Source organism: Camellia sinensis, chromosome 10, assembly GCF_055761805.1.
Source record: "Camellia sinensis isolate YWXY chromosome 10, ASM5576180v1, whole genome shotgun sequence".
Taxonomy (NCBI): domain Eukaryota; kingdom Viridiplantae; phylum Streptophyta; class Magnoliopsida; order Ericales; family Theaceae; genus Camellia; species Camellia sinensis.
In genome coordinates, this window is record NC_138970.1 from 97,846,649 (window position 1) to 97,870,367 (window position 23,719).

At 45.2% G+C, this 23,719-nt stretch overlaps 1 protein-coding gene across 1 annotated transcript; it reads left to right on the top strand.

The window, feature by feature from the left end:
• The first annotated feature begins 1 nt into the window (after position 1).
• LOC145800570 (uncharacterized) lies at positions 2-23,510 on the top strand. Its single transcript, XM_082890274.1, has 7 exons — positions 2-217; positions 284-391; positions 485-604; positions 723-1,007; positions 22,243-22,311; positions 22,681-22,885; positions 23,179-23,510. Exons 1-7 carry the CDS (start codon positions 2-4, stop codon positions 23,508-23,510), a joined length of 1,335 nt encoding a protein of 444 aa, XP_082746400.1.
• The last annotated feature ends 209 nt before the right edge of the window (positions 23,511-23,719 follow it).

A 23,719-nucleotide genomic window follows, 5' to 3' on the forward strand; every position in this document is an offset into this window, starting at 1 on the left:
GATGGATTGTGATGGGAATAAGGCACTAGGACCTGATGGTTTTAACTTGATGTGTTATCAGAAGTTTTGGAAAGTCATGAAGGGTGATGTGGTTAATTTTGTGAAAGAATTTCAAAACAATAGTAAGTTGGTCAAGGGTATAAATAGTTCTTCCATAACCCTTATACCCATGATGGAGAATCCAATAGGGCTATCTGATTATAGACCTACAAGCTTGGTGGGCTCTATATACAAGATCATAGCAAAATTGTTGGCTAATAGACTAAAATCTGTAATGCCTTAGATCATAAGTGAGTCTCAGTCTGTGTTCTTGAATGGTAGAAATATTCTAGATGGGGTGTTAATAACTAATGAGGTTGTTGACGGATGGAAGAAAGCCAAAGAGAAGGGGGTACTTATTCAGTTGGACTTTGAGAAGGCATATGATTCTATTAATTGAGGTTATCTGTTTTCAATGTTCTCTAATTTTGGGTTTGGCGTTAAGTGGATCAAGTGGATTAAGGAGTGCGTAACAACTGCAAGGCTCTCAGTGCTTGTTAATGGAACTCCTACAGAAGAATTCAACCCACAAAGAGGTCTAAGACAAAGGGGATCCTCTGTCCCCGTTTCTGTTTAATCTTGCGGCTGAAGGTCTACATATGTTGTTGAGTAGAGCCTCTCAGTTAGATCTAATTAAAGGTGTTAAGGTAGGCTATGATGGTGTGTTGTTAACTTATCTCCAGTTTGCAGACGATTCATTATTATTCTGTAAAGCTGAGGTGGATGAAGTGAGGAAGTTGAAAAGGGTGCTAAGGTTCTTTGAAATTATGTTGGGTCTGAAAATAAACTTCCATAAGAGTGTTGTATGCGGTGTGGGTGTTTCTAAGGAGATGTTAGATGCTTTTGCTGCAGTGTTGAACTGTAAAACTAAGTCATTACCTCTAAAGTATCTTGGGATGCCATTAGGAGCTAATCCAAGGAAGAAAGCTACATGGAAACCAGTTGTGGATAAAATCAAAAGCAAACTGGCTAGTGTAGACGCGCCCGCGTGGGGGGGCCATCGCTACACGCTACAGTTCGGACTCAATTTGTGTCACGGTTCTTAATTTGAACCAAAGAGTCCAAATCCGGCAAATCGTTTTGAGAAACAGATTTTTTGAAAAGAAGTGCCAAACATGGACTGCTTTGCCAGATACAGAGTCGCCACCTAAATATTTTAAAATGGTGGAATTTAGGAAACCCTGACTCGGTGCCAAAGGCCACGTGTCCGTCATCACCAAAGTTGCCTCGGCTCGGGAACTTGGGTACGATTGGGGGAGGTCAGCTATGAGCACCCCCTCTCGCCCGATCCGAAGATCGGCCTCTACTAACCATGAAATCCGTTTTTGAAAACGTTATGTGTTCTTATTCCATTTATTAGCCTAGAATTACTATGTTATGCTCACAGCAAACAAGTATAGACCAAATCGCCTAAATTGGAGCAAAAACATTTCATGTTTGTTTTGAAAATGGCTTACTACTCGCAAGTAGGCTAAAATGCAGGTTTTGCCACCCTCAAGTGGGCTTTTAGAAAAGGTGGTTTTGCCACTATCTAGTGGGCTTAAAATTCACAGCTTTAATGCGTTTTTTCCAATTTAGGTAACTCAACCTCCATCCACAGGCATTCAAGCAGTTATATCACATAAGCATCTAGCCTCATGGTAATCAAGCTGTTATGGCAACACTCACACGCATGCAAGGATGCTAAAGCAAAAGAACTTACAGAGTACTCCAAGCCAAGACAGGAACTAGTTAGTAATCACATGCATGATCCTAGTTCATATTTGAAATGGCTAATGCAATACATGTAAAGATGCAATCCAAACAGGCTCGGCTATCCTAAACATGGTATGTGAAATGCTGCAACTAACGCGTATTCAATTAGGAATTGAAATACAGATGCAGTTAGAATGATGCACCGAGCCCGGTGCATGCAAGACAAATGTATGGATGCACGCATGCATAGCATAAGGTATGCTAATTTAAATATGCCCTAGTTTACCATCATAAGCGGGTAAATAAAAGGGAAGAAAGACGTGGGGTTGGAAGACATACACACACCCACGCACACTTATTACACAATTGCCCTCACTCGGAAGGTCCAAATAAATATTACAGTCCGAATAATAAACACATAAATTATTACAGGATTTCTAATTAATTAACAGAATGAATGCAAAAAGAAAGGTGGCCACAGCCCCTGCCTCGGGATGCGCGAATGATGCATACTCGAAACCGTCTCGCCCAGAAAGTCCGTACCATACCACTGCCGCCTCTGTTTACACTACCCTGCTTCTCTGAAAATTGCCAAAGTTCTGGGACAGGTCCCCTGAAAACTGTGGAACACCATCGGCTGAAGGAAATGTCCACCGGCCATTGAAAATATCCATCGGCTGTTGATGAAGATATCGGCCCAGAAAGGGTTGCCGGTCGGCACTGAACCCTGCCGATCGGCAGAAAGTGTATGCATGGCTACTCTCCCAATCATGTAACGGACTCAAGGGAGCATGGCCCTTGACCCTCGGGCTATCAATTGTGCATTTGATGCATGATAGCCTAAGGAGCCAAGGTTGCAATTCAATGTAAAAATGCATGCAACACACAAATGAGGACCAAGATCCTATCATGCCAAAGTCAAGGGTCTCGGTGACCGAGGGTTGAGGTGTGTTTTGTCACTCGAAGTACAAACGCCCCTCATCCCTCACACTTGGTTTGACACCCCAAACCAAGCAATGCAATGCATGTTATGCAAACATGGCTCAAAATGTAACATGATGATGCAAAACATGTCAAATGTGATGCAATCTATCATGTTAAGTATGCAAAATGCTAGTCATATGAGATGCAAATGTGATGCAAACATGGGCCAATATGCCATAAGGCTAGCACGGGACAACATATAATGAACCAAATAAGCAACAAGCATATGATAAGCATGCAATGGTGGACTTAAACCATAAATGGCAGACCTCAACCTTGCCATAAACAGTGGCCAAAATGATGTACAAGAGCACAAATGATGCATGCAAGTATGCACATATCAAGGTCCATCGCCTAAGCATGAAAGGGGACAACTCTAAGCATACTTAAAAGCGATATAAAAGGGCATTAAACCAACATGCTAGGCTCTGAAAAATGAATAGAGGATGATGCCAAATCGAACAAATCATACAAGTAAGGCATGCAACAATGACCACTACTTGAAGCCAATAAAAGGGGGCAAACCAAAGCTATGTCGACCAAACCTTAAAGGACCAAAATGACCTAAAACAGTCCCAATGGACTCCAAAACAAGACTAAAGCATGCATGGATCATGGTCAAAACATGCCAAGGAATGAGTCCAAAATAAGGGCATTCAAGGCCGCCAAAAGGGAGCATCCCTCAATACTTATCCCAAGCAAACATGGCATGAATTTTCAATGCAAAACAGAGTTCTAGCATGCAAAAGGGGCCTCAAAACCCACTGATATGGCAGCCTAAATGCTTAAGCATGGTAGCATACACAATGACCATTTCCAAGGCATAAAAGGACAACCCCTCAAAGCATGAAAGAGATGATAAAGACAAACATACAAGCATGGATTAGGGACTGAAATATGATCTACAATAATGTCAAGTCATGAGATTAAGGTAAGCTAAGCATGCTAGAGACTCACACACTCGAGGCTTACAAGCCAAAATGTAAAGTAACTATACCAAGCATGCTAAACAAGTCCAAATCAGTGGCCAACAGACCTCATGCATGACAAAATATGGCCAAGAACCTCACAAAGCAAAGCCAAAACAAGAGGATATGCTAGGCTAAACACATAGCACACTTCTAGGCAAGATGGAAAATTACAAAGCAAGTATAAAATGCATGCTAAGGGCCAACAAACCACCATTGGACAGAGATATAATATGACCCAAAACACCCAAAAAGCTTCTGAAATGGGACCAAAAATGATCAAGCATGCATGTTGCCCTTTAAGCCAAAACAAGGATGAAAGAGAGACAAAAGGGGAGAGGGGTGTCCCTCCCCTATGCAAGACCTCAAACCATCTTCTTCACCACTGAAAATCCACTAGATTTCAGTGGTGAAGAGAGCAATACACCAAAGGTCAACAAGGCTTAAAGAAAAGGCACCAAAAGAGGCCAAAAGAGGCCTAAGAGGGGGAGTTCGACCCCCAATGCCAAAACGACCTCAATGAGATGTCTTAAGCATGAAAATACAAAGATTTTTCATGTTATACACAAAGCCTAAAACAGAAAGCAAGATAGGTCAAAAGCTAATGCAAGATTGGGGAAACTAAAGTAAAGTGATTACCCTTGAAGAACCTTTGAAGAACACTTGGTCCAGCCACCCTCTATTGACCAAAACCAGTCCAAAACCTCAACAAACAACCCTCAAAATCCCCCAAAGTCAAAGTAAGGTGTGGTAGTGTGTGTGTTAGTGCAAAACTAAGGTAAAAATGCACTTTTAGGCCACAAAACACACACAAGGGAGGAGAGAGAGGGAAATATAGACAGAGAGAGTGTGTATGTATATGTATAAGCTCTGGTTTTTCTTTCAAAATTGCCAACCTAGAAGAAGTAGGAGAGCTCTCCTCTTATAGAAGTTCCCCCTTGCAAAGCTTACCAAACAAGCTTGCTTAGAGGGAAATCCCTCCATACACGTGTATGGAGGGGAACAGAGTGGGTGCCAGCTATCACAGCTAGCACAAAATATCTACTAAAAGTAGATGAACAGTGATCGGCCATTCAAAATTGCCATTTTGGAAAAATAAATGGCCAACCGGCAACAAAGAGTGCCGACCGGAAATATACATTGCCGATGGCACAAAATCACTGGCCGGTGGCCTCAAGCCATGGCCGGTGATGTATGGGAATGCCTTAGAAGGCATTCCCTGCCCCTTCAAGGCAAAACACAAGTGTTTGGTGCAAAACCAGACACAACACGGTTGAGTCGAGAGGTCCTGAGGCAAGGCGCGCAACCGAGACCTCCGGGAACTCAAGACGAGCACAAATAAGGGTAATCACCAAGTGCTACAATGGTGACGTCCAAGTCTTGAGGACGGTCAAAAATGGGGTGTCTACAGTTGCCCCTCTTTGACAGAACTCGAAAGTCATAACAATGACGGGAGTGAATGTCAAAGCCCAGAGACGACCCATTTTTGACAAGGCCGAAGACTCAGACAAACATGCAAGACAAACAAGATATGCGCCCGAAGGCAGGGGCAAAATGCAAGACAATGCACAGAGCTGGACATAACTTATGATCATGCAAAGAAAGCTGTAATGAAGCATACATGCGACAATTTTAAGCTAGCATACACAGAACTACACTACAATGCAGAAAGGATGTAAGAGAATTATGCAATTCTCAATACGTCTCACTCGGAGGATACAATACCTGTGCGGCTCGTCTGGTTGCACCAGTCTCAAATGAACCGTACATACAATATCGTGCCTGTAAAGAAAAAAACTCAACAGGTACGATGTTATTAGCAACATGCATGATGATGCATTTGAAAATGCGTGACAACGCAAAGCAAGTGGGAAGCATAAAAATGCTATGAAGGCACAGACATGTAAGTGGAGCACGCGGTCTACGCGGGCAACGAAACTGATCATAAGCATGCGGTCTATGCAAGCCAGGAGATCGAACATAAGCATGCGGTCTACGCAAGCAGAACATGCGGTCTATGCAAGTAAAACATGCGGTCTACGCAAGCAATGAAATTGAATGCAAACATGCGGTCTACGCAAGCAAAACATGCGGTCTATGCAAAGAAAACATGCGGTCTACGCAAGCAAGACATGCGGTCTACGCAAGGAAAACATGCGGTCTACGCAAGTAAAACATGCGGTCTACGCAAGTAATGGAATCGATTACAAACATGCGGTCTACGCAGGCAAAACATGCGGTCTACGCAAGTAATAAATTTGAACAAACATGCGGTCTACGCAAGTAATGAAATTGAACAAACATGCGGTCTACGCAAGCAAAACATGCGGTCTACGCAAGTAATGAAATTGAACAAACATGCGGTCTACGTAAGCAAAACATGCGGTCTATGCAAGTAATGAAATTGAACAAACATGCGGTCTACGCAAGCAAAACATGCAGTCTACGCAAGTAATGAATTTGAACAAACATGCGGTCTACGCAAGTAATGAAATTGAACAAACATGCGGTCTACGCAAACAAAACATGCGGTCTACGCAAACAAAACATGCGGTCTACGCAAGTAATGAAATTGAACAAACATGTGGTCTACGCAAGCAAAACATGCAGTCTACGCAAGTAATGAAATTGAACAAACATGCGGTCTACGCAAGCAAAACATGCGGTCTACGCAAGTAATGAAATTGAACAAACATGCGGTCTACGCAAGTAATGAAATTGAACAATCATGCGGTCTACGCAAGCAAAACATGTGGTCTACGCAAGTAATGAAATTGAACAAACATGCGGTCTACGCAAACAAAACATGCGGTCTACGCAAGTAATGTGTATGAGAAGAGTTGAATGTGCACATGTAAGTAGAAACATGTTATTCGCGATGCTGGAATGTAAAGTACTGTAACACAGCATAATTGAAACGATTTGTGGAATTCACAAGATATAAAAAGGATACGGGACGGGACGTTCCTCGTATGTCTCGAGCATCGCCCGCAGAACTTGTGGCCTGAGGTCAACTCGAAGGTTCACGTTTCAAACGTGTGCTTTCCCGCATTGTCTCGAGTGACGAAGGTGCCAAACCATGTAGTTAACCCGAACAAAGGTGCGGAAGGTGCGTTGACCGCAAGGGGAGTTTTACTGGTATCAATTCCGACACTTTGCTACCCTGTCATTCTATGTTTTACTTTCCTTTTTACTGGTAGTTTAAGCACATTGCACTGCCTCGGGCAGGTTTTATTCTTTCTCAAAATTACACATTTTGCAAAACACGTGATGGAAATGAAACAACCATTTTGTTCAAAAGATGTTGCATTTGTAAACTTTCTATGCATCGCATCCCAAGGTATCACACCACAATGTGAACGAAATTGAACCTATTTTGAACACTGAATATTTGCATCGTAATAATCAAGTAGTGAACCGACTTACAACTCGATAAGCAAAGCAAAGGCATGATATAACCAAACAGGTGTGAGTACAACTCGATAAACAGATCAAAAACTCAAAGGGAGTGAAGTACAACTCGATAAGCAAATGTTCAATGACTTGATAAGCAGACAGGTGTGACTCGGCAAAAATCGATCACCGAGGGAGGGATCGGAGGTGGTGGAGTTCCCCAATCCCTAGCATAAACAGCTCAAGGAACCAAGAGGAAGCCCATCGGCCAGGGGCAGAGGCCATCGGCCACAAGGAATGGCCACCGGCCAGAAATTTGTTCGGTCGGCAAAAGATAATGGCCGGTCGGCAGAATATTTGGCCGGCCGGCTATGAATGAGGGAATCACCAGAATGTTGACACCTGTCCTCCACCCAACCTTATCTCCTACAAAAGACCCCAGCTTCGTAGTTTTTCTCAATTCCACACTGATTTACTCTAATGGAAGAGTTTTTTGCTCAAAATCTCACAGCTTGGATTGCTAGCTTGGATGGCTCGGAAAAGTTGAATTTCCGGGGTTTCGGCATAAATGCATTATTCACTCTGGGTCGTACCCCATTGCACCTCCCGTTTCTCCATGCCGCGGAAAGGTTTTGGAATCCGGTGACACATGTCTTTAGCTTCGCTGGGCAAGAGATATGTCCTACCTTTGAAGATTTCCGAGCCTTAATGGAGTCCGAGCGCGACGAGGAGCTCCTGCCCCAACTTAATTTTGGCCATGCCCAATCCTTAGGGCGAATGTGTGGACTTAGTATGCGTGACGCTCGGTCTCTGATTTGTGACGGGATGCTGGACATTCCGAGTTTGACCGATCGGTTTTCTAATGCTGGTGATCGCAACAACCAACACTGGCAAGGCTTCCAGCGACACGCCCTCTGTTTGTGCATGTTATCTCATTTTCTATTTGTCTCAGGCTCCGGAGGGTCTAGTGTCCGGCTGACCGAGGTTGCCCAAGGCTTGAAGGAGGGCAAGAGCTGTATTGCCATGACTCTGGCTGAGACGCCGATGGGCTTAGACGCCTTTTATCGTCATGAGACGACCAGATTAGCAGGGAGTCCACTACTACTACAGGTAATGTTTCCCACCCAATCTCACATATGCATTGCTCACATCACTCGGCCCTCAAGCTCAGTTTTTTTTTTTTTCTCACAAAACCCTATTCTCACTTTTCTCTCCTCGTACATCTCTCTATTCTTTATTCTCTCATTTTTTTCATCCCTTCCCAGGCATGGTTGATGGACAAACTGCAGGTTGTGGACTCTTGCCCAGCATATTCAGCTCGCGGCTACTTTTTTCGGCACCGTCTAGTCAATGCCCTTGACGAGGGATGGTGGTTTGATTGGATGTGCAGCCTGTCCGCAGACCGTATTGCTTGGCGGTGCCCTTGGCTGAGCCTTCCGACAATGAGTTACAATATGCCCCGGCAGACTGGGATTCAATTGATTGGTCTCACTCACTGTGCGTTCTACTTCCCATTCCGGATTCGAGGCCAATTTGGCCATGATCAGACCTGCCTGCCAGAGGGGATAGAGTATCCTGCTGCATTCCCGGCCTGAGGCGTACAGCTTGCTTGGCAGGCCACCGCGTGGAGGACGAGAGAACTCCTGGCCCCCGCTCCTACTTTCAGTTGCACTTTGTTTGATGAGTGCTTGGATTGGCTTAATGAGGAGGCACATGTCGGGCCCATCTTGGCGTTAGAGGCTTCGACCATCTCTGGGAGGGGGCGCAGGAGCACCTGACTTGACTATGCCCCGGATTTATTGCTTTATTAGTACTTTCAAGTTTTCTTTATGAGTGTAATAAAAAGCAACTTCGATTGTATGCAAGAGCAGGAGAACTCTGTTTTGAAATCAATGAAATTGAAGGTTGTGGTACTGAAAATTTTCCGCTTTGGTCCAAAAATGATCAAAGTTGTAAAAAGATTATTTTGAACGAAGTCAACTTTTATTAAAACTTCTCAAAATCATTTTCGATGTGGATCAGAACTGGACACGCCTGAGGTCTGTCACCGAGATGCACAACCCCGGATCTCTGCAACTGGAAAGTTGCCCCTAGTCTGAAGAGCGCTGCACCGGAGATCATAACTAAACCCTTGAATGCTGAATAGACAAAGATGACCGAGATGATCAAATGGACAAAGTTGATCGGGGAAAAGGGTTATGGCTGAACTCCAGGAGGAAGTTGCCTACGTATCCCAAAGATGGGAATCAAGCCTTACGTAGTTCAGGCTTAGGTTCACTCGAGTATTTTCACTCTCCTTTTACGCTCTAACTTTTGCCAAGGTCGCCCTTTGCGGGTTTTCAACCTTGCGAGCTCAGTTTTTATATTTTCCAATTTTTGTGCTCTAACTTTTGCCTAGGTCGCCCTTTCGGGTTTTCGGCCTAGCGAGCCTCTCAAGGGTAATATTTCTTCAACTTGTCCATGTTGATCGGTTGGGAAAATTCCAGGCCAACTAGGTCCATCAGAACCACAGCTCCACCTGACTAGATAGCTTTGATGATATAGGGACCAGTCCAATTAGGCCTGAACTTGCCCCTTGGGTCGTGGATGGGAGCTCGGTTGTCTTTGAGCACCAAATCTCCTTCCTTTAGATTCCTAGACTTAACTTTCTTGTTGAAAGCCCGGGCAATTCTGCGCTGATAACTTTGAACATGGTACAGTGCTTTCAGTCTTCTCTCATCAAAGAGCATGAGTTCCTTAAATCTGCTCTGCTGCCAATCTGCTTCGGCTATTTGACACTCAGCCAATACTCGTAATGACGGAACCTCAATTTCGATAAGTAGAACGGCCTTCATCCCATAAACCAATGAATACGGAGTCGCTCCGGTAGAAGTTCTAATTGAAGTCCTGTAACCCCACAGAGCAAATGGCAGTTTATCTGGCCAATCCCGGTAGGTTTCCACCATCTTCTGCAGTATATGCTTGATGTTCTTGTTGGCGGCCTCAACTGCTCCGTTGGTTTGCGGCCGGTATGTGGATGACTTATGAAAGGTCACGTTATATTTCTCCAACAAGGCAATTACTTCCTTCTTAAAGTGGGAACCATTATTCGAAATAATCTCGTTTGGGACCCCGTAGCGACAGATGATGTTGTTTCTGATAAACTTTGCAACGTGCGACGCCTTCAACACGGCATATGATTGGGCCTCGACCCACTTTGTGAAATAATCTATCGCGACCAAGATAAACTCATGCCTATTCGACCCTTTTGGAGTAACAGCCCCGATCACATCAATTCCCCAAACTAAAAATGGCCATGGTGAAGTCATGTTGTACAGCTTTGATGGCGGGATATTTATGCGATTCGCATGGATTTGACATTTGTGGCATCGCCGAACAAAGCTGATACAATCCTCCTCCATGGTGGACCAGTAGTAACCCTGTCGAAGGATCTTCCGTGCTAGCATTACTCCGTTCATGTGCACACCACACTCTCCTCCATGGATGGCCTCCATCAGGCGCTTCGATTCTTCGGCTCCGACGCACAGCTTGTGCATTCCCAGATGACCTCTCTTATACAGCTTACCCCCACAGATGATGAACTGAATGGCCATTCTTCTGATTGACCTTTTATCCTTGGCATTTGCCCCTGGTGGATACGCCTCCTTTTCCAAGAAGTTCCAAATGTCGTAATACCAAGGGCTGTCGTCCTGAGCCTCATCTATGGCGGAAATTGACTCATATGCCGGCGCAAACTTCTGGTCAATAATGACTGGACGCATCCGGACTCCAAACGGGATGTCTATCATGGAAGATAGAGTTGCTAGTGAATCTGCGAACCTGTTGTTCTCTCTTACTAGGTGGGTGAAATTTAGCTTCTCAAACCGAGGAATTAACAAATCCAAGGTCTGGTGGTAAATTATCATCTTTTCCTCTTTGACTTTCCAGTCTCCTTTTGCTTGAGACACAACAAGGTTCGAGTCCCCAATGACGTCCAACCGCCTTGCCCCTAGTTCTAGGGCTGCTTCTAGGCCGGCAATACATGCCTTATATTCTGCTTCATTGTTCGAGACTTTGAACCGGAGCTTGAATGCTAAAGGGATACGGGAATCGTCAGGCGCTATCAACAACACTCCTATCCCATACCCGTACTGGTTTGACGCTCTGTCAAATTACATCGTCCAAGTTTCACCTTCGATGTGCAGAATGGCTTCATCTGGGAATAGGTACTCAACCGCTTCATCCCCTTCAACTGGGTGGTCGGCAAGGAACTCCGCTACCGCTCTTCCTTTTACTGACTTGCGTGTCACATACTTCAGATCAAATTCAGAAAGCAACAGCAGCCAACGAGCTAGCCTACCCGTAAGTGCCAGTTTCTCGAAAAGATATTTGATGGGATCCAAGCGTGAAACCAACATTACAGAGTGAGCTAACAGGTAGTGCCGCAGTTTCCTGGTAGCCCATACCAAGGCCAAACAAGCCTTCTCCAGCGGAGTGTAGCGGGTCTCGTAATCCAGCATCTTCTTGCTTAGATAATAGATGGCCCTTTCCACTTTGTCCTCTGACTCTTGTGCAAGCATGCAGCCCATGGTAGTCTCAGTTACTGAAATGTACAATATCAACGATTTCCCCGGCTCTGGTGGTGACAACACGGGCGGGTTCTGTAAATATTCTTTGATCTGTTCAAAAACTGTTTGACATCGGCCGTCCCATTAGAATTTCTTTCCTTTCTTCAGGAGACCAAAAAGTGGTTCACAAGTCAAGGTTAGTTTTGAAATAAACCGTCTTATGAATTGCACTTTACCTAGAAAGCCTCGCACCTCCTTTTCAGTCCTTGGTGGTGGCATTTCTAAGATGGCCTTGATTTTGGAAGGGTCAACTTCGATGCCCCTTTGTGTAATCAGAAATCCCATCATTTTTCCCGCTGTAACACCGAATGTACACTTCTGAGGATTTAGCCGTAACTGAAATTCTCTGATCCTTTGGAAGAACTTTTGTAAGGCGATGTAGTGGCCTTCTCTTTCTTTGGACTTGACAATAATGTCATCCACGTACACCTCAACCTCTTTGTGGATCATATCATGCAATATTGTGGTTGCAGCCCGTTGATATGTGGCCCCAGCATTCTTCAACCCAAACGGCATCACTTTGTAACAGTATGTCCCCCACGGGGTGGTGAAAGCAGTCTGCTCCCGGTCTTCGGGTGCCATCACTATCTGATTGTAGCCTGAGAAACCATCCATAAACGAGAGCAAAGCATGCCCCGCTGTAAAATCCACCAACTCATTAATATGCGGCAAGGGAAAGTCGTCCCTCGGACTAGCTCTATTCAAATCCCTGAAATCCACGCATACTCGGATCTTGCCATCCTTCTTCGGCACCGGAAAAATGTTGGCCAACCAAGTCAGGTATTCGGATACTAACAGGAAGCCTGCATCGATTTGCTTGGTGACCTCTTCCTTAATTTTGATGGCCCAGTCCGGACGAATCCTTCTGAACTTCTGTTTGATGGGTCGGGCCTCGGGGTCGAAAGGGATCCGGTGCTGTACAATCTCAGGATCGATTCCAGGGATGTCTTCGTAGGACCACGCGAAAACGTCTTTGAAATCTTTTAATAAAGCGACTAAGCGCTCGCGTTCCTCCGAAGACAACGTGGACCCGATCTGGACTAGCTGTGGGTCCTTCTCAGTACCAACATTCACAGTAGTGATTTCATCCATTAAGGGTTTAACAAATCTTTCCTGCTCTTGATCAATTAATCGTTGCAAAACCGGAGGAATTTCTTCCTCGTCGTTTTCATCAAAATTTTGAAAATCCTGATTTAAACAATAAATCAAAGGCACAGAAAAATACTCAGAAACCACATCAACATCATTCTCATTAAATACTTCCAAGCCGTCCAATTCTTCTGTTACAACAGACTCAAAAGAGAAAGAAAATGACGACCTAGACAGGACTGTGGCATCCGGGTTATCACCCCCAGGAATACCGGACTCAGACTCAGTCGAGCTGGAACCTGATTCCGACTCACAAGATTCGGTGGAATCAGATTCCGGCTCACTACCTGACCCGGTGCTGCTTGATAAAAATCCCTCTTCATATTTCCAGACGAGAGAGGGTGCGATGGATGCATCCAAAATAGTTGATGGTAGGTCCGCAGCTGTTTCATTCCCGATCATGCATACCGAGGAATTATCCCCCAAGCACTTCTGTTCGATCGGAGGATCTGAAAGTAGACATGCCAATGCTACCCCCATTTCATTTCCAGCGTCCTTAGACTGCACTTCCTTACTTTGCTCAGCCTTGGCTAATGGGTCTGTCTACTCTTCAGCAATGTCATCCCTAGGTAACTGTAGATCAAAGAAAATCTCAAACCCTAGCACGCGCTTCCTTTCCGCGTTCAGCCACGGCTTTGGGAAGCCACAGAACGGAAAGTCCTCCCCCTCTCGGACGAAACATCCGTTTAGGGTACCCTGAATGGGCCGGTGCATCAAGTCAAAGGGCTTCCCCATCTGTTTCGCTCTGGCTCTTCCGGCCATTTCCTTTCCTTTCCTTACCCAGTCCTCTTTGGTGGGTAGATAACCCAATCCAAAGGTATGAGGGTTGTGTGGCACTTCGGCCAATGCTGCGACGCCCTTCCGGCCGCTCTTTCCCAATCCCATCCTGGGGATGTGTTGGAGCTTGTTCATGAGATAGACTGCTTGAGCACTGACATATACCCCTTCATTAGCTGCCATGATGTCTTGTACAACCCGAGCCTTAGCCAAGGTAAAACCCGATATGAACACATCTTCTATACCGTGCTCGATTTCTAGAACAGGCGTAGATACCTCCGGCGGCGGATGAATCGATGAATTTCCAAAAACAATGGCTACTCCCTTCCCATAGGGGTATTTCACCACTTGATGTAGGGTGAAGGAGACTGCCTTTACCTGATGCAGCCACGACCGCCCCAAAAGCAGGTTGAACGTTGCAGGAACCTCTAAGACATGGAAATCTATCTCATGCTGTCCCGGCCCAACCTTTGTTTGAATCTTAATTGTTCCCATTACTTCCCGGCTCGTGTTATCATACGCCCGAATCACCTGGGCCGTTGGCACAAAGTCCGCGATTTTCAAACCGATCGTGTAGGTTGTCCTTACCGGACAGACGTTGATGGCGGACCCTGTGTCGACAAGCACCACGGGTATCCATTTATTTCTGCACTCCACGGAGATGTAGAGTGGCCTATTATGGTTCGCACCCTCAGGTGGCAGTTCTTTGTCAGAAAAGGTCAACATCGGGGTAGCTCCTCCCGAAAAAACTAGGCCCACCAGCTGTTCGGGCGTGGTGTCTATAGAAAGCTTGGCTTTGTCCATGGCTGAAAGGATGGCCTGTCTATGTACTCGAGAAGCCATAAGCAGCCCCCAGATGTAGATGTCTGCTTGTATCTTTTCAATTGTCTCAATACGGCCTCATCTTCGAGTTGCTTTTCTTTTTGCTTCTCTGCCTCCCTATCTTTTCCAGACACCTCTGGTTGATCTAGGTGTGGGGGCTTGAAATACCGTCCACTCCTAGTCATGTGATCGACTTCGCCGATATACCAGGTATCATCTGGTTGGTTACTCCCCCAATCTTCGTCCGTGTGGGCAAGACATAGATCATCATCCTCCCACCACATTCCATCTGCTGCTGACAGGCACCTGCCCGGCTCTGGCATGACTGTTCTCATACTCGCAGTACCTTCTATCCCTATGCTCGCTGCATTTTCCGTTTCTGTGTTTATAGCAGTCTCAGTCCCCACATGGGCTTTTGCCTTCCTGATTCTCTCGGAATCTTCGAATCTTTCCTGTCCCGACTGTGTCAATGTAGCCAGCTGTTCAATAATCCCCGTACTCGAAATGCTCCAATCCCGAGCGAAATTCTTGACACCAGCGCTCTCCGGCGATGCACTCTGTTCTCCAACCCTTCCGGCTGTCACTGATATTCTTGCCCCTGTCGGGCCTTGTTGTGGCTGAGACTCTTCCACCACATCTGGTTGATCGTCCAACCATCCCGTAGCCTCTGTTGATTCCTCATAATCGAACCAGTTGACGGCTAAGTCCCCTGGATCTTGGTTACTGTAAAATTGGAGCTTGGCAAGATCCTCTTCCACAGCCGTTACATCATCTGTTCCCTGTCCTAGACTGTCCCCTTGGATCACACACAGCTCCCCCTCTGTTGGTAGTTCCATATCTGGCCTGTCCTGGCCTATTGATAAAATGTAGTCACTCGGACTATAAGCATTCCCAACACCACTCCCAGATTCCGCAGACTCTGGCTCAAGAACCCCTTTCTCCTTTGGAGTCCTCTCTTTCCGGTTCTCGATAGTCACCACCGTTGGCTTAGGTCGGGTTATGGAGATGTCCATCATGCACAAATCAGTGCAATCGAGAAGGAACACTTCCGGCTTAGGCAGGTGGGAAGGAGTGATATAGATGCTAGGATCGTAAGGCACGACCCCAGCTTGGATGAAGTTGACTCTTTTGGGTGGTGGATTTTGGTTATGTGTAGGGAGAGGGTTTGTAGTAATGTTGGGTTTCTCAGGAGGCAAAATCACCCCGTTATCGATGAGATCTTGAATCTCATGACGCAATCGGAAGCACAGGTCGGTGTCATGACCGTGCTGTTGGTGAAATGCACAATATTTGGCTGGGTTGTGGGTAGCGGGGAGTCTTTCTGGTGAGGGCCGCGGCTCTAGGGGCTTAGATGCCCTTTTCTGATTAAGACCCCCAAAGCTTTGGACAGGGGCATATAAAGCGGAGCGAAGGTTCTGGTGTTTTTGGGTGGGTATTTGACTATTTGTGGGTTGTTTCCGGACGCACCGGAGAATGGTGTGGCTGCCATAGTTCTTGAGGGAGGGTTGGTGGTGACCATACTCACTTCGGAGGTCCTGGTAGTTGTAGGGCCACTCGGGCTAGCATTAGTGTTACGATTGAAAGTTCTACGGGGTTGCTCCCGGTCATTATCAATCAATCCTTGCTTTAAGGCATCCTCAATCTTCACCCCCATTTCATGTAGATCAGAAAAGGTAGGAAAGGGGAGTACAATCATCTTTTGCATCAATTTCGGCTGAAGATTGCGCACAATCATTCGAATCTGGTCTTTGTCTGTGGGCCTTAAGGTCATCATCGAAGCCTTAGCTCGCCATCTGGTTACGAATTCCGAGAAGCTCTCTTTGAGTTCTTGCCTCGTTGTCTCGAGATCCCGGGTCGTAATCTCGATTTGTGTATTGTATGAGTACTGCAAGATGAAGGCCTCAGCCATCTCATCCCAACTTCTCTTGACGTCATCCTCCAATTTGGCATACCATATGGCCGCTACACCCAACAGGGTCCGGCCAAATAAAGGCAGCTTCTGCAGTCTAGTGAGGCCCATTGGCCTTAGGATATCTGAAAACAACCTTAGGTGCACCATGGGGTCTCCGGACCCATCAAATCGATCAATGTGCGGCATTTTGAATCTGTCAGGCAACGTCACGGCTGCGTCGGTATACCCATCTTCGATGTCAGGGATGGTCTTGACTCCCTGGGATCTCTTAAACATCTTTTCCAACTTACTCAATTTTAAGGCTGTGGGGTCCACTTCGAACTCAAAAGGAGAGTCCGGTATATTGACAGGCGTGGGTGCCTTGGATAGTTGTGGCGGAATCGGGAGTGGAGCTGGCCCCGCTGGAAGGTCGGTATCCTCTTGGACATTCCGGGCTTTCGGTGTTTCTTCGGGTATCGGAACCCTTGGTGGGGGAGGGACTTGTTGTGAAGCAGATGCTTCGGTTTGCTGCTGTAACCTCACGATTAAATCAGCTTGTTCATTCATAACCGTGGCCTGCTGCTTGGCGAACTCCGCCTGCCGGACAGCATCCTGCTGCATCATTTTCATGCTCTCTTGGAGTTGGCGCACCATCTCCTCTAAACTAGCCATACTGTTTTTTTCTGACTGAATTATCGGTATATGTTCCCTCTCTGCGGGTGAAACAGAACCCTGATCCCTACTGTATGCAGGTAGGGTAGATAAAGCCCTCTGTACTGACTGTCGAACTGATGCCCTCTGCCTAGCTGTCCTCCGTCTAGTAACTGGGGGTAGAGAGTGGTACACTGGTTGTCCGTCTACCAGATCCTCAAATCGATGGAGCCGACGACCTCTAATCCAGAGTGCTTGGGAAATATCTACCGGGTTGGAAGCAATGGTGCTAAACTACCTAGCAAAAAGATAAATAAAGCAGTAAATGAACAAACAAGCGGACAACACAACGGCGTAAAATAAACACATACAATGCACAGTTGGGTATTCATAATACACAGTTGGTAAGTCGAATACACTGTTCCTCGATACTGATCACTGTTCCCCAAAATCACTGTTCCCAAAACTGAACCTGGTACCCGCAGATAACTGATTCTCGTAAACTGATACTGATTCCCTCAGGTCTAATACTCAATCTTGCAAACTGATATGTACATTCCTGTAGAGATACACTCTAGAAGCACATAGCAAGTAAAGAGAGCCAAAACACCCCTATGTTGGGGTAGGGTTTCCCTGTCCTATTTTGTCAGGAGCTAGGGTTCCACTATGCACGCAGCAGTTTTCAAACAACCTAACATCGGGTAAGCAACCTGTTCTAGCTTGGAATGGTCACTATGGATTTCGATATGCACTAGGTCGAATGGTCAAAAAGGGTGCCCCGGTAAAACTGGGGTTTGTGTTCCCATACTGTCAGAGCCCATAACCAGTCAGCCTTATGGTCATGCCTTGACAAGACAAGCCTCCGGCAAACCGTTCAGGAATGGCAGATGGCAAACACGGTGTCCTAGGCGCACCAATGCACATGCAATGTGAAGAGACACGTAAATCAAATCAAAACAGGATACCACAAGTTCGAGTCAAGCTCTCTAAATCCCCAGCAGAGTCGCCAGAAACTGTAGACGCGCCCGCGTGGGGGGGCCCTCGCTACACGCTACAGTTCGGACTCGATTTGTGTCACGGTTCTTAATCTGAACCAAAGAGTCCAAATCCGGAAAATCGTTTTGAGAAACATATTTTTTGAAAAGAAGTGCCAAACATGGACTGCTTTGCCAGATACAGAGTCGCCACCTAAATATTTTAAAATGGGGGAATTTAGGAAATCCTGACTCGGTGCTAAAGGCCACGTGTCCGTCATCACCAAAGTTGCCTCGGCTCGGGAACTTAGGTACGATTGGGGAAGGTCAGCTATGAACACCCCCTCTCGCCTGATCCGAAGATCGGCCTCTACTAACCATGATATCCGTTTTTGAAAACGTTATGTGTTCTTATTCCATTTATTAGCCTAGAATTACTATGTTATGCGCACAGCAAACAAGTATAGACCAAATCGCCTAAATTGGAGCAAAAACATTTCATGTTTGTTTGGAAAATGGCTTGCTACTCGCAAGTAGGCTAAAATGCAGGTTTTGCCACCCTCAAGTGGGCTTTTAGAAAAGGTGATTTTGCCACTATCTAGGGGGCTTAAAATTCACAGCTTTAATGCGTTTTTTCCAATTTAGGTAACTCAACCTCCATCCACAGGCATTCAAGCAGTTATATCACATAAGCAGCTAGCCTCATGGTAATCATGCTGTTATGGCAACACTCACACGCATGCAAGGATGCTAAAGCAAAAGAACTTACAGAGTACTCTAAGCCAAGACAGGAACTAGTTAGTAATCACATGCATGATCCTAGTTCATATTTGAAATGGCTAATGCAACACATGCAAAGATGCAATCCAAACAGGCTCGGCTATCCTAAACATAGTATGTGAAATGCTGCAACTAACGCGTATTCAATTTGGAATTGAAATACAGATGCAGTTAGAATGATGCGCCGAGCCCGGTGCATGCAAGACAAATGTATGGATGCACGCATGCATAGCATAAGGTATGCTAATTTAAATATGCCCTAGTTTACCATCATAAGCGGGTAAATAAAATGGAAGAAAGACGTGGGGTTGGAAGACATATACACACCCGCGCACACTTATTACACAATTGCCCTCACTCGGAGGGTCCAAATAAATATTACAGTCCGAATAATAAACACACAAATTATTACAGGATTTCTAATTAATTAACAGAATGAATGCAAAAAGAAACGTGGCCACAGCCCCCGTCTCGGGATACGCGAATGATGCATGCTCGAACCCGTCTCGCCCAGAAAGTCCGTACCATACCACTGCCGCCTCTGTTTACACTGCCCTGCTTCTCTGAAAATTGCCAAAGTTCTGGGATAGGTCCCCTGAAAACTGTGGAACACCATCGGCTGAAGGAAATGTCCACCGGCCATTGAAAATATCCATCGGCTGTTGATGAAGATATCGGCCCAGGAAGGGTTGCCAGTCGGCACTGAACCCTGCCGGTCGGCAGAAAGTTCCTGCAGAATCTGGTTTTTGACAGCAACAAGGACAGACAGTGTATGGCATGAAATTTCAAGCAAGTGTATGCATGGCTACTCTCCCAATCATTTAACGGACTCGAGGGAGCATGGCCCTTGACCCTCGGGCTATCAATCGTGCATTTGATGCATGATAGCCTAAGGAGCCAAGGTTGCAATTCAATGTAAAAATGCATGCAACACACAAATGAGGACCAAGATCCTATCATGCCAAAGTCAAGGGCCTCGGTGACCGAGGGTTGAGGTGTGTTTTGTCACTCGAAGTACAAACGCCCCTCATCCCTCACACTTGGTTTGACACCCCAAACCAAGCAATGCAATGCATGTTATGCAAGCATGGCTCAAAATGTAACATGATACTAAGATGCAAAACATGTCAAATGTGATGCAATCTATCATGTTAAGTATGCAAAATGCTAGTCATATGAGATGCAAATGTGATGCAAACATGGACCAATATGCCATAAGGCTAGCACGGGACAACATATAATGAACCAAATAAGCAACAAGCATATGATAAGCATGCAATGGTGGACTTAAACCATAAATGGCAGACCTCAACCTTGCCATAAACAGTGGCCAAAATGATGTACAGGAGCACAAATGATGCATACAAGTATGCACATATCAAGGTCCATCACCTAAGCATGAAAGGGGACAACTCTAAGCATACTTAAAGGCGATATAAAAGGGCATTAAACCAACATGCCAGGCTCTGAAAAATGAATAAAGGATGATGCCAAATCGAACAAATCATGCAAGTAAGGCATGCAACAATGACCACTACTTGAAGCCAATAAAAGGGGGCAAACCAAAGCTATGTCGACCAAACCTTAAAGGACCAAAATGACCTAAAACAGTCCCAAGGGACTCCAAAACAAGACTAAAGCATGCATGGATCATGGTCAAAACATGCCAAGGAATGAGTCCAAAACAAGGGCATTCAAGGCCGCCAAAAGGGAGCATCCCTCAATACTTATCCCAAGCAAACATGGCATGAATTTTCAATGCAAAACAGAGTTCTAGCATGCAAAAAGGACCCTCAAAAGCCACTGATATGGCAACCTAATATCTAAACGCATGGGCATGCACAATGACCATTTCCAAGGCATAAAAGGACAACCCCTCAAAGCATGAAAGAGATGATGAAGACAAACATACAAGCATGGATTAGGGACTGAAATATGATCTACAATGATGTCAAGTCATGAGATTAAGGTAAGCTAAGCATGCTAGAGACTCACACACTCGAGGCTTACAAGCCAAAATGTAAACTAACTATACCAAGCATGCTAAACAAGTCCAAATCAGTGGCCAAAAGACCTCATGCATGACAAAATATGGCCAAGAACCTCACAAAGCAAAGCCAAAACAAGAGGATATGCTAGGCTAAACACATAGCACACTTCTAGGCAAGATGGAAAATTACAAAGCAAGTATAAAATGCATGCTAAGGGCCAGCAAACCACCATTGGACAGAGATATAATATGACCCAAAACACCCAAAAAGCTTCTGAAATGGGACCAAAAATGATCAAGCATGCATGTTGCCCTTTAAGCCAAAACAAGGATAAAAGAGAGACAAAAGGGGAGAGGGGTGTCCCTCCCCTATGCAAGACCTCAAACCATCTTCTTCACCACTGAAAATTCACTGGATTTCAGTGGTGAAGAGAGCAATACACCAAAGGTCAACAAGGCTTAAAGAAAAGGCACCGAAAGAGGCCAAAAGAGGCCTAAGAGGGGGAGTTCGACCCCCAATGCCAAAACGACCTCAATGAGATGTCTTAAGCATGAAAATACAAAGCTTTTTTATGTTATACACAAAGCCTAAAACAGAAAGCAAGATAGGTCAAAAGCCAATGCAAGATTGGGGAAACTAAAGTAAAGTGATTACCCTTGAAGAACCTTTGAAGAACACTTGGTCCAGCCACCCTCTATTGACCAAAACTAGTCCAAAACCTCAACAAATAACCCTCAAAATCCCCCAAAGTCGAAGTAAGGTGTGGTAGTGTGTGTGTTAGTGCAAAACTAAGATAAAAATGCACTTTTAGGCCACAAAACACACACAAGGGAGGAGAGAGAGGGAAATATAGAGAGAGAGTGTATATGTATATGTATAAGCTCTGGTTTTTCTTTCAAAATTGCCAACCTAGAAGAAGGAGGAGAGCTCTCCTCTTATAGAAGTTCCCCCTTGCAAAGCTTACCAAACAAGCTTGCTTAGAGGGAAATCCCTCCATACACGTGTATGGAGGGGAACAGAGTGGGTACCAGCTATCACAGCTGACACAAAATATCTACTAAAATTAGATGAACAGTGATCGGCCATTCAAAATTGCCATTTTGGAAAAATAAATGGCCGACCGGCAACAAAGAGTGCCGACCGGAAATATACATTGCCGATGGCACAAAATCACTGGCCGGTGGCCTCAAGCCATGGCCGGTGATGTGTGGGGATGCCTCACAAGGCATTCCCTGCCCCTTCAAGGCAAAACACAAGTGTTTGGTGCAAAACCAGACACAACACGGTCGAGCCGAGAGATCCTGAGGCAAGGCGCGCAACCGAGACCTCCGGGAACTCAAGACGAGCACAAACAAGGGTATCACCAAGTGCTACAATGGTGACGTCCAAGTCTTAAGGACAGTCAAAAATGGGGTGTCTACAGCTGGTTGGAAGAGAAAGTTGTTGTCCTTCGCAGGGAGGTTAACACTTGTCAAGTCGGTAACTTCAGCATTGCCAGTGTACTATTTATCTTTGTTTAAGATGCCTGAAGGGGTAGCTAGAGAGTTGGAGAAGATTCAAGCCACATTCTTATGGGGTGGGTCTGAACTGGTAAAGAAAGTCCATATGATCAAGTGAGAGGACTTGTCTAAAACAGTGGAGAAAGGTGGTTTGGGTATCAGGAAAATAAGGGATGTGAACAAGTGTTTGTTAATTAAATGGTGGTGGAGGTTTGGTAGTGAAAATGATGCTTTGTGGAAGAGAGTAATTTGTAGCAGATATAAGATGGAGATTGATGGGTGGATTCCAACTCTAATTTCATCTAGCAGCCACTTGGCAGTATGGAAAGAGATTATTTCTGTAGCTGAATAGTGTAGTAGCCTCAAGGAGTTTTACTTGAATAATTTTAAGTTGAAGGTTGGAGATGGGAGGAGGATTAGATTTTGGTCTGATACTTGGTGTCAGTCTGTTTGTTTGAAGGATGAATTTCCAATCTTATATAGGTTGTCTTTCGATAAAAAGGAATCCTTAAGAATTTTTGCTGATAAGAAAAATATAGTGGATGGCTGGTCCTCTGAGTTTAGAAGGGGGTTATATGAGTGGGAGAAGCAGGAGCTGGCTAGACTTCTTGATTATATGCTGGGGGCTCCTGCAGTGTGTCCAGAGTGCGTTGATGGCCTACATGGTTAGCATCATCTGCTGGGGTACTAACAGTAGTAGATTTATATAGGTGGGGTGTGGATAATACAGGTGCCATCATGAGTATTACCAAATTGATTTGGCTTAAGTACATCCCTCCTAAGGTGCAGGTTTTTGGTTGGTTTGCGTGGAAAAAAAGAATTAAGTCCAAGGAATTTCTGCAAAAAGTGGGGGTGATCAACCCAAGTGCTTCCATAGCTTGTGTGTTTTGTGGCAGTGGCAGTGAATCAGTGCATCATGTATTAATTTGGTGTCCCTTTGTGTGGATGGTTTGGGCAGAAATGCTGGATTGGTGGGATGTCCAAGCTGCTATTCCAGGATCTGTGAAGAGTCTACTGCTATGGTGGGTAGGGGGAAAGTTAAAGAAGAAAGAAAGGAAGATTTGGAGGGTGATTCCATTGGCTGTGTGGTGGTCTGTTTGGAAGTGCAGGAATGAGTGTGTGTTTAGAGAAACTCTCCCAAAACTTGTGGATCTATGTGACTTGATTAAATGTAGGATTGCTTTTTGGTTAAAACTAGTTTTCAGTGACTTTAATTTTTCAGTTCAGGATTTTGTGTTTAATCTGAGGCAAATCAGGAAGTGCTTGGGAGGGTCTGCTACACTTACATAGTGCTGATTGGTCTGCTGGGTAGTTATGGTGTGATGGATTCTAGTGTTGTATGTTGTTTCTGTTATTGTGGTTGCTGTATTGCTCTATTGGTGTATGTTGTTCTGCTCTGTTGGTGTATGTTGTTCTGCTATGGTGCCTACTTGGTGTGTGTTGCGTTGATCTGGTGAGTAGTGTGGGAGATTTCCTATCTGTGTTTGAATTTTGGTCTG

Excerpts from the sequence above, each read along its gene's own strand:
- LOC145800570 (XM_082890274.1), top strand. The coding sequence starts at position 2 with ATGGATTGTGATGGGAATAAGGCACTAGGACCTGATGGTTTTAACTTG. Across the intron at positions 218-283 it reads ATTATAGACCTACAAGCTTG|ATCATAAGTGAGTCTCAGTC; the intron begins GTGGGCTCTATA and ends GTAATGCCTTAG. Across the intron at positions 392-484 it reads AGAAAGCCAAAGAGAAGGGG|TGGATCAAGTGGATTAAGGA; the intron begins GTACTTATTCAG and ends TTTGGCGTTAAG.